Source organism: Lampetra fluviatilis, chromosome 20, assembly GCF_964198595.1.
Source record: "Lampetra fluviatilis chromosome 20, kcLamFluv1.1, whole genome shotgun sequence".
In the NCBI taxonomy this organism is placed as follows: domain Eukaryota; kingdom Metazoa; phylum Chordata; class Hyperoartia; order Petromyzontiformes; family Petromyzontidae; genus Lampetra; species Lampetra fluviatilis.
Window position 1 is genome coordinate 2,309,348 of NC_136294.1, and position 14,846 is coordinate 2,324,193.

General features: G+C 48.9%; 1 protein-coding gene across 1 annotated transcript in view; it reads left to right on the forward strand.

Annotated features, from left to right (window-relative positions):
* Window positions 1–14,846, forward strand: part of LOC144937840 (tyrosine-protein kinase ABL1-like) — a 43,578-nt gene that overhangs the window by 15,262 nt on the left and 13,470 nt on the right. The window contains 2 exon segments of the mRNA XM_078865354.1: window positions 12,394–12,570; window positions 13,166–13,461. Of these exon segments, the coding sequence (XP_078721480.1) occupies window positions 12,394–12,570; window positions 13,166–13,461 (473 nt within the window).

Genomic DNA, 14,846 nt, shown 5'->3' on the forward strand with positions numbered 1-14,846 from the left:
CGAGACGTTGTTTTGGCAGAGCGTAAACGGGAAGCAATGCAGTCAGGCGCCCGTGCCCAAGTTTGACTATGATGGCCCCACATGAGAACAGCATACATTTGCAGTCGAAGCAAAATCTGCCCAGAGAGGTGGTGGTGCGAGGCAGCATGGGAATGCTCGGCCCAGATTGCGACGAAGTTCTCGTTTTCGTTCGGATGCCGTTTTACTCTTTCTGTTTCTTTGGCGGTTGAGTCACTCACTTTTTGTAAGAAATCATTTGCGTGGCGGAAGGGAAATGCAGCACCAAGTGTTTTTTTACTTTTCGCTTCGCATCCATGCATAGTGGCATATTTGCATTGTCCATTAAGCAGAGGTCAAGGTGGGTCATGTCATCGTGGCCATTGGCGTTGATGGCACCCACCTCGACATTGCTTACTTATGCTCGATGCTGGTGTTGTTGTAAGGTTACCATTCAACCTTCAAGGACCGCCATAACAATATCCCACCATATAGCGTCAGGTCTTCCGCTTGGTTGCTGACCTCTGGGTTCCAATCCTTTGGTTGTCTCAAGAACCTGCCCCCTCCATGCGCACTTTGTCCCACATAACGCAACCTTCTTTTCATGCTTAGACCTACAACGCTTTCCTGCCACATTTCATTCTGAACTTCCAAGTTTATTAACTCAATGAATATCACTTGCATCGTCCACATGCACCTCTTCTCATTGCTTGACTGAACACAGATCTCTAGCGGACATTACATCTCTACCAAATTATGTTATGTACAACTTACCAAAAAACTACTTTCCCCTACTAATGCAATATTATGTAGCCTTTAAAAAAACAAAGCCAGAGGACAACTTCTAGAACAAGCACACTTCGGAATTTAATTAGCACACAGAACTACTGAGACCCCTTCAAATGACCTTTGGTCCACACCAATCAAATGGTGATACTGCAATCCACACACAATAGGGGGCAGCACTTTCCCACCCACCCTGCTGGAAAGGAATGTTGATCACATGACCGAGTCTTTAATATCTCAGGAGTGAAAATGTACCCCACCTATATCGTGACGGGTTGTTTTGTACAGTCACTGTTAGCCGGGCTGAAACCATCAACTCGCAACACTTGAGAACCCAGATTATTCACAGGCAGATGTTAACTACCTCGCCTGGTATACTGGAAGTTTCTATCCCGACCCTAACGCCGGTATATTTAGAGCTTGCATGTTCTCCCCTTGGTCGCATGGATTTTTCCCGGGTCCCCTCCGGGTTTTCCCTGCACATTTAGAATCAACGTGCTTTTAGAGTATTTGGCTGCTACAAATTTCCACTCGATAAGCCACTTTGTTGCGCTATCATTTGTGGCAGCCAGGTCGCTTCTAGAAAAGAGACATGTAGCTCAGTGGGCTTTAGCTGGTAAAATAATAAAAAATAGTCGTTTATAGGATGCCGACCCAGCAGAATCTCAAGAGCTGCCAGCTCAGAGAAGGCCACGTGGCTCTCTGGCTCTCTGAGCCACGTGACCTTCTCTAGCATGGCAGGGGCTGGGGGGGGTCGCCTAGCCACCCTCTCTCGGACTCGACGAGCGAAACGTTTCTGGGAAAAGGTAGAAAGTTAATAGAGCACATCGTTTTTTGCTCAGGCAGCCTGTGTGCATTTATTTGCGCACCGTACATTGTTAGTGATGCTTCAGCGGCGATTGTACTAATAATTAAATTGTGTGTGGGTGTAATGTTAAACAGCCTTGCGGGATACATGTGTGTTCCAACTGTTCGTGGGTGTTAATCAGGGATGAGGTTGTGTGTAGGTTCGTGATTATTGTTGTGTGTGATTGTTGCGTGTAGTGTAGCATGTATGATTACACATGGGTTGCGTGTCTGCATGTAGGGTTGTGTGTAAGTTGTGTGTAGCTGGCGAGTTGCTGGCATGTTTGGTGACTCGCACCACAAACTTGTAGCTCGTAGGAAACATCAGGTTTGTTGCCAATATGGGAGAACCGAGCGCTGCGAACGTGGAAGTTCAAACACACGCAATTCAAGTACAAGGAACTAATGTTTTAGTCTAGATTACCAAAAATGTCCCCTTTCAGATGGAACTGTTCTGAGTTAGAGCCATTTAAGGATAATAATGCACTGCACCTGCCGCCCCGTGACCCAACTTGTGTTTTTTAGGAAATGTGGCTTGTCACGATGACAGCCGTGTACACGGTATACTCTGTACAATCGTTGTAGCTTTGTGACTCGCAGATGGCAGTGAGGCAGTTGTAGCCGAACTGCTCATTCTCTCCGTTATATTTTATTGCTCGATCTACATGTCGGGGCATGCCCTCTCAAAAAAAAAAGAACGTGTTTTTGTGACACCATTAGCGACTAATCTGGATGACCTCAAAAACAGAATCACGGCAGTGGTGACTTCAATGGAAGAAGACACTTTGAGAGGCGTTTGGGACGAATTCAACTATCGTCTCGATGTTGTCCGTACAGCAGGTGGAGGGCATATAGAGCATTTATAAAACGGTTAGTTAAACTTGATAACTCATTAAACCGTTTGTAACTTTTTGTGTAATTGGAACATGTTGCCATCGTGAAATATTCTGCTTTGAAATTGGGTCCATCTTTTTCAAACACCCTGTACATGAAGATATTTGACGATTTAATGAATGGTAGCACGACACTAACGTAACGTATACATGGCACCGAGTCTCAAGGGCAGTTTAAGAAACGTCCTACACGGTGCTATTTGACTAATTCCCTCTCAAGGAGTTGCTTTCAGTGTGGGAGGAAAACTGAAGGACTCGTAGAATTCCTCCTCATCCATTTTGAGCATGATGGCAATACGTTCAGGGGCTAAATGTCGAGGTCTGCTGGCCGTGACGACAGGGCTTCAGGAGAGAGTTTGTGTAGTTATTGCTATTTCTCCGCACCTCCTATTAGTACATTTGGATGCGTATGGTTCAAAATAAGTTGAACGTACATCCAATACGTATATTGCATGCATGGGAGACTGTAGCCTTCTCCCAGTGGCCCACCTCTTACGTGTTTTCGTCTCACCTTAATCACAACTAATACCGTCATCAAGCCGAAATGGACGTCATTAATTCATACGATTAAGCTTGGAAAGGTGGATGGAGTTCAATAGAACTCTGAAACAGACACCTTGTGATAGACCCAACGCAGAAGATCCCCAGTTTTGATCTTCCATGAAGCTCATAGTCAGTCGTTTAGCCACCACTCAAGAAGTGCAATCTTAATGCTGACAAAATAGAAGAACTACCAACCAGTATCGGCTCTGACATTTCAATAAAGAGCTGCTTGGGAAAATGGTACGACCGCAGTTTACAGGCATAACCTCGATGGCAGAGCCTCGGTGAATAAGTTTCAAGTCTGCCTTTTGGAAGTGTCACAAGCATAGAGGCGGCCCCCGCTGAAAATCTACAAAGGCCTCCTGATGGCCACGGGCAATGTATCTGCGTCATGTCTTCTAGATTGTGCGTCGGCGTTCGCCACGGAGTCCCTCGCCATACCACTGAAGCGTCTCGAGTGAAGAGTCCACATCTGTGGTTTATTTCGTACATGATGGGTCGAACTTACATGGTTTATCACGACGGTCGTGTATCATCAACTGTTCGTTTCACTTGCTTGTTCCAACAACGGATCTGCCCGACACTTTCATCATCTCCACTTCTGAGCGATTGGAATTCGCAGACACATTTGCAGACAACACTCCGCTCTACGTTCACTGTAAGCGTGATGCCCATATTTCCACTCTTAAGCACCTCCGATTAACACGTTCGGCGACATACAGTGCGAAAGAAGTTCTACATACATACATAGAAGCAGCATCAGCTATCGCTGTTGAACAATGTGTGCTCGATAGTCGCAGGATGACTGAAGCTGAAAACGGAAAAAAACTGATGTCATCTGATTGGGCGCCAGACATAGCCTTGAGTGGATCTTGAATTGGCAATTGAGGCAAGTGGAAACGTGAGAAACAACGTTCTAACCACTAAGTGAGAGGTCGACTGGACATCACCGGGAGTTTGGAGAAAGTTAAAACACAAATTCTCTGTTTGTGTCGTGGTCTTCGTGTAACCCTCACTCGTGTACTTGACAGTGCGTCCGGTTTACTTTTCGCTGCGCGGTCGCTGAATCGACTTGGGAGTCGCAGAGCTACTGCGGGACTTTCTTTTCTGTTTGTTGGTTTAAAGTTGGGTTTGGAAAATGATTAATTCGAAAAAGAGCATCACCGCAACATCCCCCACCCACGAGCATTCCCCGTCTTCTTCTAAACTTGTAATGTTTGACCCAAAAAATGAGTTGGCCCCGGGTGAACCTGCTTTAAATGTTGACTTTTACCGTCCGCCGCAGGGGCCACGTCGCAGGCCCAAGCGGCAGCGCGGTGCGCCGCTTGCTGCCACTGAGCTTCGCGGTTCGAATCCGCCAGGCTGCCCTGGTTATTGCTGCCACTGTATCTACTGTGCGTGGTCTGCTTCACAGTGGACGTTAAAAGAGATCCCGTGGCGTAATTTGGAAGGAGTGTGGGCCATTGTGTGGCCGGCGCCTTCGTTCCAGATTCTTACCAAATTTGACAAATTACCTCCACAAATTACTCAGTTGGGATTACACAAAGTAAAATTTCCGCCCCCCCCCCTACTGGGAAACTCCTGCAGACTGCGTAAAACATCGTGGCTTTGTGATAGCCTTGTTCTGAAGGAACGGGGCTTGAACTAAAAGCGCTAAATTATTATCAGTTAATATAATTTAGCTGGGCCGAGGGCGCCTTCTGCTGGTCGATTCGACTCCGTACATCAGCACCGTCCTCTGGCACCGTAAAAAGCCCTGCAAGCCGCCTTTCTATGCTTTGTGGTCACTAGAGTTGCTGCGATATAATTTTAGAAATGCTTCAATAAGACGATAATCATGATATCATTTTCCCATCACTTTTAAAATCTTTCAGATTTATTTAATTTTGTTCGTTGGCGTTCTCATCTGAATACACTCCATATTACGGTGTGCAAAGTTCTTCAGCGGCAGTTGACAACTTAAGCCTTCAATGTTGTCTCTAATCGTTACAGTCTATCACACTTATAATGCACATGCTCCATAAGGGGTTTTTTTGGGTTAGATCGCGTAAATATATAAATTTGTCGTTAAACCCACTACCACCCAACAACCTGCTAGTAAGGGTTGTCATGTAAATAGAACGTGCCAATTCGTCACTAGTACAGCACACCGGTGTGTTGGAGAGCCAAGCCACAACATTTACAATCTGAGTGCGACGTTTCGCCAGTAATTACAACTAGCTTCATCAGGCGACAGCCAGATTTATGGAGAAGTCTTACTGTTTCGTTCTTTATATAGAGGCGGAGATGTATTGACCACGAAACGTTGTACTTGGATTGTAAATGTTGTGGCTTGGCTTTCCAACAAACTGGTGTGCTGTACTAGTATGCTACACTATACACTCCACTACTATACACTACACTCCGCACTAGTGCTGTACTAGTCGTAATAATTATTACAATACCAAACAAAAACCCTGCTGAGCATCTCACATACGACAAAACCGGGTGCATTCCAGGTGAATTGGTCGTCGGTCGCGTACATTCACACTTCCTCAAAACATTTTTCGACGACTTAACGTGGACTTTAATGTGAATCGGAGAACGAGGAATCGTGATTATTAATTCATGTAAGTACAGCGATGTTTCCCGGACGATAAATAAAATAAAGCGTGACAGAGGCGCGCATTGTTCAGCTGTAACCGTTGCTGAAAATCAAGTTATGTTAGTTTCCGGAATGAGATGCCTGTTAGCTTTGGGTGCATTCCGTAGGGGCCCATGTCAAAATTCCTTCTCAAGTTTCCCCGTTTCCCTCCACTCACCCCCCTCCCCTTGAGTCACTGCGCACACTCGTGTGTGTGGGTCTCTCTATTAGCGTGCGGCCCCATTGATGGGCTCTGCGGGGGTTCAATGTGGCCCTCGTGAGGAAGGGTGGCGGGAGGTCTGCCGCGTGTGTGACTCGACTATGCCGCCCTCTCCCCTTGGCCGCGGCACAAAAGCTTCCAACGGGCTGACGGGTCGCGCGTTGGGGCACGTGTGGATCCGCTTGTAAAGGGAGCATGGCCTGTGCTGGCACGTGGTGCAAGTTTGTGTCCCGTAAGATCATGAGGAATTTGTCGTTTTCGCAGCAGTCTGGAGGTAAGAGTCGCCCCGGGGACCTTTTTGCGTTCAGCTTTCACGTGCGGTCTCGGTTTCGCCGCATATTCTCGAGTTGATGGACACGAGCAAGCGCCTGGCTAGTGGCCGCAGCCAGAGCCAGAGGTGTTCTGTACAGTACTGGATGTGGAGTGCCGTGTGCCTAATTATATTCTGTGTCGTTGACAAAGATACAACTGGCTGTAACGAAGTCCTGCTTACTTGCAGCTCTGATTTCGTTGCTTTATACGGGCCCTACCCATGCCTTTACAGTCGTGGTGGTTGTTTGACCATTCTTCACCATGCTAGTCCGTGCCGGTTGGTGAAGTGGCACAGGGGCAGGCCAGGACCGGTTAAGATATCACTCGTCACTGATGTTATAAGAACTCGGGTCACAAGGTTCGTAGTGTAGTGTCATAACCGCAGCACTGGCTACACTGCAGTGTCTTTAAATGGTTGTAACGATTAGAAATATAGAGATGAATGTGTTGTTTGCCTGCATTTGTTTTATGTTTTTGCTGTTTAAGGCACTCGCATTGAAAAACAAAGGTGAGATTATATTTTGTTTGGTACTTGAACATGACTGCCGACGTAGTGACTTAATATTTAATCGTAATTGTTGTTCACTGTCAAACGCTTGTGTATATTCAGAGCTAACCTCTAGCTTACAGCACCCTCACAACTTGTCAATGATGAAGTTCGGCAAGCAAAACTAAACTGGCAAGGAAGCACGTCGGGGGGAACGCCTTTCGTTCGGCAGCAGCTGTAAGCTCGCACATTTTGCACGTGTTCTTCGCTGCCACCTCGAGGGCTCTGCTTTTGTCTTAAAACTTTCGTGACTGCAGAAATTAATATTCTTGGTTCTTTCGGTAAAGTCACGTAGACCGCTTGTGTTGCGATCGAAACGTCGTGGGTTTTTGCTTTTATTATTTTCAATGTATTACTTTTAATTGTATAAAAAAACAAAATTCTATTTACGTGACTTTACCAAAATAACCAAGAATATAGGGCTCTGCTTATCGCTCATGTTTATATTTCTCAACGCCGCCACCACCGATATCGAGCAGAAGTGGGAGGGGAGGACCGAGCGTTGCTCAGGGCCTTGTGATGCGTGACTCCGTCCGTCGTCAGCCTCCCTCGCCCCTCCAATTCTGTGACTAAGCCCCGTTGACGAAGCAAGTTTCATTTTTGCGCAACGCCTAATATGGCCGTGTCCTCTCCTCATTGGACGATGCCGATAAGCGGCCTGGGCCACTTATCACTTGGTGGCATGTCTATCGAGTGTCTAGCTTGTTGCGACTGCACCCTGGGACCCACGGGGCTAGGGTGCTGGCGGGGGGGGGTGTCCAGGTGCCGGGTTATAGAGGGCCTGGCTTGGTTCATTGCATCAGAGTCAATGCCAACCATGCTATGCCATTGGTATCGTTCGTATTGTATCGTGTGGCATGGTACACCCATACAAATCCACTAGCAGCACAGCAGGTGGGATTCCAAAGACCAAGATGAGATGTTAACTACCTTGCCTTTTATACAGGAGGTCGTGGGTTCGATCCCGGTCCTGACACCTATATATTTGGGGTTTGCGTGTCTCTTTCTTTCTCTCCCCTTTGTCGCGTGGATTTTTCTCCGGGCCCTCTGGGGTTTTTCCTGCACATTTAGAAACATGCGTTTTCAGTGTTTAGGCTGCTATAAATTTCCACATGATAAGCAAATTTGTTGTGCTATCATTTGTGGCCAAGTTGTTTCTGAAAAAGACCGATATAACTCAGTGGGCCTTGCCTGGTAAAATAAAAAAGTTTAGTATCCCCCCCCCCCCCCGCGATTCGATGAATTTCCCCAATTCGCTTTAGCAGATTATGAATTGATGGTTTATCTCCACGTTCCTAAAATGTAACGTTCGCGATTCGTGAGCATGTGAATCGATTATAATCGAATCGATTATTTACCGCCCGTGCAAATTGCATGCATATTTACAAGTATGTGCTCATGTTACATTTAGGCCACTGAATCAATACAGCGTCATACGAACAGGATACAATCTTAGAAGAAACAATGCGAATTAGGAGGTACAAGAATTTTACCCAAAAAATCATTGAAATTATTCTTGGAACAAATAATGTTTGTGGGATAGCCATCAATCTTTACGATCCTCATCCGCACCTCCGATTCGCATGGTTGGCCACGTACGGTGCGAAAGAAGTTCTACATACATACGTACACACGTTGTCTTTATATCTAGGACACGATTGCAAAACAGACTAAATTTTTCCAATGAGATTTTCACCTCGTTCTAGGCGATTTCATCGATTTGGCTTTACCGAACGGAATTCCCTCTCGGACGGATTGCCGGCAGCGTCTGTCCGCTCCGGGAGTGCTGCGTTGGCCCATGAATGAATATCTTTGTCGAACTCGACTCCTCGTGTATCGACCCCCCTCCGCCGCCTCCTGCCCCCCTCCTCCACCCTCGCCACTCCCCCGTTTCACACAACCGCCGTTCTGTGAAAGCAAACTTCACTGCGGAGATTCCATTCGGATGAAATAAATGTGGAAAAAATAAAAAATGCTCTCTTGACACCACTATGTGATGGTGAGCCATGCTATTTCCCGCCAAGCAAAAACTGATTTATTTGGGGCTGGCGTTGGGGTCGTTGCTGAGCAAGTGGCGGGGCACGCGTGTGTTTTGTGTGACCGCGCTCGATTTGTCGGGGAGAATCATGCGAAACAAGGGAGGCGGGGGGGGGGGTCGCGTAGGTGCCGAGCGGTGTTTAAAGTTGCTCAAGCAAGAGTGGACGTCTAACACGATTTGGCTTTCGTGTTCGGTAACATGACTTGTCAATGGTGGGTAATTGTGTTTCGCTCGCCACGCTGAAAAGACCGGACGCTTGTGTGTTTGTGTGCAATTTGAGTGGGACACTTGTGTGTATGCGTCGGTGACGTCATGTGGGTGGGTTGATGTGTGCGTGTGTCTGTCTTTGTGTGGGGTTAGTTGGCACAGTAGAGGGCACAGGTGGTGCATCGGCCAGTCATCTGTTAGTCAACCCATGGCACCTGGCTCTGTCCCGTGACCTCCTGCCAGCGGGCGTTCGACACTTCACATGGCCTTAACGTGCACATAGCCTGGCACAAGTGCTGTTGTGATGTTGCCGGCACTTAGTGGCGAATGGCAGTTGTTATTGTATGTGTGGATAGTGGTAGTTTAGTGGTTCGCGTGCTGTGCTACGAACCCAGCCACCCAAGTTCGATTTTCGCTCACGGCCTACACCAGTGACGATTATATATCTGAACTGGTCCTGGGCCTCCCCTAGGACCACTCGGCTTCAAATGAGTACCTGGTGTAGTGTGTAAACATCACCACTGGGAAGACAAAGGCGGTTGGGCATGATGATGGCCACCGACCCCGTCGTGTGCCATGCCGGCCTTTATAGGTGCTCGCTAACAGCACTTGCCCCAAACAGTCTGTTCAGGCTATACGGAATATCTTTATTTTTGTGTGCCGTGTGAGAGCGATGGTGCGTGCTAGCTCACTGCTCTGCGAACCCAACGATGTGAGTTTAATATCCAGCCATGGCTGTAACTTCGGTGGCAAGTGACATCACAACCAGTCCCGTGCTGCCAGCTCGATCGAATCGGACTCCCTTGTTTGAAACCAAAAATGTTATGGCATAAAGCCCTTCATTCTTGCACCGCTACTGAACTCGCCAGCCAAAAACATTAAGTTCCCAAAGCAAAGCAGCAAAATACCAAAACGGCTATCTCGCACGGTAAACATAAAACATGCCATTGGAAAACAAAAACTGGCGGCTGCGTTCAAGAGTTCGTCAACGTTGACGTCACGATGCTTGCACGTGTGATGGTGAGCGTGGGCGTTAAACGACGCGTGTCCGTGCGCGCGTGTTCCCCGGGAGGGAATGGTTTGTGCGGGGAGCGGCCGACTCGATGCTGCGCGCTCCGGCATGCGATGACACCGACGCGCGCGCCCGCAACGCCGCCACTGCCGCCGCCGAGACCAGGGACGGGCGAGGCGCGCCAGCCAGCGAGATGTGGCCTCAGTGCACCTAGCCTGGCGTGGTTGGCTACGTACCGTGGCTACGCACGGTGCGAAAGAAATTCAACATACATGCAACAAACTTGAGAACAAAAAGCAGTTCTAAAGAAATTAATTTTCAATCTAGATTTAAAAGTGCCTAGCTCCAGTGACTTCCTAAATGAGACTCTGGTGTGGTATGTAACCATCGGCACTGGAGAGACCAAGGCAGCCAGGCTTGGTGTTAGGTACACCAACGCCTTTGCGTACTGTTCCGGCCTTAATAGGTGCTCGCAAACAACAGTTGCCAATATAATTGTGCAACTGTCCCTCGGTTTCTATATGCAGAATGAAGTTTCCCCGAATGGATATTTTGCGTTCACCCTCTTTTTGTCCATTACCAACTCGACGTCTGCCCATTGAGTAGGAGGCTTTTTATTTCCTTGTGACCCTGGAAAGGCTGGTTTGCGCACAGGAGTCATTTCCACGTGGTGAGAAAATAAACGTCTAATACAGTCCATTCGGCAAGGTGGAGTGAATAATGTCACAGCTTCCGAGTGAAACTTTCAAGGAGAATTTTCCTGCGCGGGTTGACTTGCCGAACGCCGCAAGCTGCGATGATTTGTGGAACTCTGCAAGCTGCAGTGTGGCCCTGCGGTTTGGTTTAGGGTGGAGTGGGCGGGCGTGGGTAGGTCTAATTTTTTTCATAAACCACGAGCACGGCGGTGTTGTCCCGGTTGCCGTGGAAAAAGTCCCACATCTGTTGCCGTCCCTGGCCAGCGTCCGACGGGCGTACCGCCGGAAGGTGGGGGGGGGTTGGACGTTAGCTGAGTGAGCTGTTAGGTATTCGAGGGATGCGAGCGAGCTCACTCGCTCCATTCGTGTCACGCCGCTACGCTCTCCTGCGAGCCCGCGCGCGCGCCCGCCCGCGCCTCCGTTGGAACTCTGTCGAGCGGAGCTCGCGCTGGGAATGAGGTTAAGGCAGCGGCTACTCCTACCGCTGCCGTCTTGCTACGCAAAAGCCAAGCTGGAGTCGAACTACTTTAAGAAACTGTTTCGGAAAAAGTCGAGCGCCTATCAGGTTTCGCCGGTGGCCTCGAGGAAAAGAAGGAAAGAAGGTAACAAAAATAGCGTCGCGGAAAGTGATATTGCTTAGTGTCGAGTTTGAACGCAGCTACCGGGCGTGTTGTCTGTAAAGTCAATTACCGAATTGGTAATTAATGCTGCTATTTAAGAGAAAATGTACAATTAAGCTGACATTTTAGCATTTATTTTGTTTAATTTACACCATGTCTTGTTTTATTGTCTTTTCATATCTTATGTACACTTTAGTTCATTCACGGATTCTAGATGTAACACGAGTGTATCACCCCCATATAGTCGCTGCAATCGTAAATAAAAAATGATTCTCGCTCACCCGATCTATGTATCTGGAGTGTAATAATTCATTTCAGTCTACGAATTGATGCATCGTTCATCATCATCTTCAGCCGCATGAAGGCCCTCCAAGTCGTAGCCATGTCTCACGAACTTGCGATGCAACAGTCCATCCTGTTTTCAGACGGATCGTTACACGGCTAATGCGGTACAGTAGGTGGGCAAACTCCTTGCTGTACTGTCGCCTATGACCGGGGATTCGTTTTTCTCTGAATATTTTCCAGGTCACCGGTAGGCAGGAGTGAGCACGTGACTAGTTGCCACAACACCATTGGAACCTCATTTGCCAGTAAAAAATATGATAATTGGTTTTTTACCCTTCTATCTGGCAACAAAACTGACACCTTTTTTTACAAGGAGTGATGTTTGCATATACCACAATACCTGCAGTCATAATGTAAAAAAAAACATAACTCTGTTAATGTATGCACTGTCCTTGAAGTTGATTGGTCCACACCCGAGACAGCTTTCCTTAGAGCCTAGTCTCACATGGGTTGGACCAGATGACGCCAAAAGGCGCACACAACTCAGAGCGAGAGGTGGTGGTGTGCAGGATGAGGAAGTTTGTTTTCCTGGATCGCTGACACGGACAGACCCGGTTGACATGGAGTCGCATTGTGACTCGCACCCAATGCTACGGCGCCTCCTTCGGCCCTCAAACCGTCATCGGCGAGTTACGATTCCCCCCTCCCCCGTGTCTCACGCCGCGTTTTCACTGTGGCCCCCCGACCCCCTTGCGTTCTCTTCCGCCAGAAGCCCTGCACCGGCCCGGCGACGGGGATGGAGACGGCCCGAGCCTCCGGGAGGCCGTGCGCTGGAACTCCAAGGAGAACCTCCTCTCCGTCCCCGGGGACCCCGACGACACAAACCTCTTCGTGGCGCTCTACGACTTCGTGGCGAGCGGCGACAACACGCTCAGCATCACCAAAGGTCTCGGAGAACTGACTTTGTGTGTTTTCGTTTGTTGTTGTTTCCCCGCACCTCCCATTTGGCACGGTTGGCTACGTACGGTGCGAAATAAGTTCAACATACATTCAAGGGTCCGAGTCAGATCCCAAGCAAGGACAGGAGTGCGTTTGGTATTTACGCCGTTTCTACAGTGCAGGGTGCTTTCAAATTGTATGTATCGCCTGTCGTGATTTCACATGCATTAAGCGTGGCGTATGTAACACTAACCAACATGGGTTTTCCTTTGGAACTATTTAATTAGCGTTACGAAAGTGGAAAGGTTACTGATAGGGCAAATGCATTAACATATTTGCAAATAGTCTTTATTGGTCTGGCTTACATGTCCAAAATATCGACAACGCTTTTATGAAGATGACCAGTTTTCGTTCTCCCAAGTCCCAAATAGCTACGCGACTTTGCGCAAAGGTTTTGTTTACCTTGGACGATCTTTACGAGAGTTATCATGTCCCTTTCGTTACTGGCGGACAGACAGCGATAACACACAAAGGGAAGTGTCAAAAACACACGTCCTCATTCCCATCTTCGCTCTCTCCTGACTCCTGGCCTCCCCCTGCAGGCGAGAAGCTGCGCGTGCTCGGCTACAACCAGAACGGCGAGTGGTGCGAGGTGCACTCGCGCAACGGCCAGGGCTGGGTGCCCAGCAACTACATCACGCCCGTCAACAGCCTGGAGAAGCACTCGTGGTACCACGGCCCCATCTCGCGCAACGCCGCCGAGTACCTGCTCAGCAGCGGCATCAACGGCTCCTTCCTGCTGCGCGAGTCCGAGAGCAGCCCCGGGCAGCTGTCCATCTCGCTGCGCTGCGAGGGGCGCGTCTACCACTACCGCATCAACACGGCGAGCGACGGCAAGGTGAGGCCGCCACTACCACCACCACAACCACGACCACCCCCACCACCACGACCACTACCATCACCACGACCACTACCACGACCACCCCCGCGACCACCCCCGCTACCACCCCCGCGACCACCACCACCACGTCCACCACGACCATCACCACCACCACTACCATCACCACTACCATCACCACATCGACACGGCCAGCTATGGCAAAGTGGGACACCTACCACAATCGCACCGCGACAGTTATACACGCAGTGTGGTGATGTCGCGTGCGCGACATGCAAGGCATGCTGCAAGGACCCACCTTATGATCGCAGTCGCACCTTTTGCTGTTCATTAATCAACTCGTGTGTATTGTACTCCTCTTCGGGGAGTGCTGCACTAACACATCAAATGTATACCACACCTCCGCACTAATGTTACCCGACACGACCCCCCCCCCCCCCGATACTGGCTGTGGGAACGCAAATTTGTGAACGCACGTTTACGGTCAAACAAGTTCAGAGTCTGCAGAGTGGCGCGAGAGGCATTCGGCGTTCTTAGCCTTGGGTCAAACTCCCGGAGTCGGCGTTACTTTTCAATCCACACTCAAGGAAGGGAGGGGTGGGGAGGTGGGGGTGGAATTTCACTGCAGTGTGGTAGCTCGAATTTGTATTGACTTTATAATGTTAAGATGTATAACAGTGCAAAGCCATGGAAACGTCAAGATGAATGTGGCTGCTGCTGTTGCTGCTAGGAGGTAGCCTGCTATGTCATTTGTTGCACAGAGCAGCTGCAGGAGCGGGGCTTTCAATTAGTTGGGCGCGGGGTGAGAGAGGAATTCCGCGGGTTGGAGGCTCGTCGTGGCTTGTCTCAAGACACGCGGTGCAGACCTGCAGCCGTGGGCTGGTGTGCGAATGTGTGAACTGGCCGGTCATAGGCTCCGAGCAAGGGACGGCATGCCTTGCTGGCAGTATCGTCAAATTGCTCATTTCTCAGCTGGATGATTTGTTTTTTGATATTCTGCCGGGCGTGATGGCGCACGCCTGTAATTCAGTACTGTGGTGGGTAGGGTTGGTGCATGTACACGCCGACTTGTGACACTCGGAAAGCCGCTAGGCTGTGACGTGCCTGTGAGGTGGCAGTACAGCAAGTGGGTTCATAAACCCATCTGTGTGGACCTCTGAGCCTCATCTTGACTTGTGGGTTCCCCACCCCGCTTATCTTAGTGTTCTTCAAAGCAAAGTGCAACTCTGCTGAAAATTTTATTTGGCCAAACTTTGCAATGCAAGGTAATATCCTGCACTGTATAAAAATAACTATATCAATGGAAATGTTTGGAAACTTTTGCAGTGCAATTTTTATTTTCATCAATAGTAAAATAGTGGCTTCAAGAGAATTGCATAGAACCG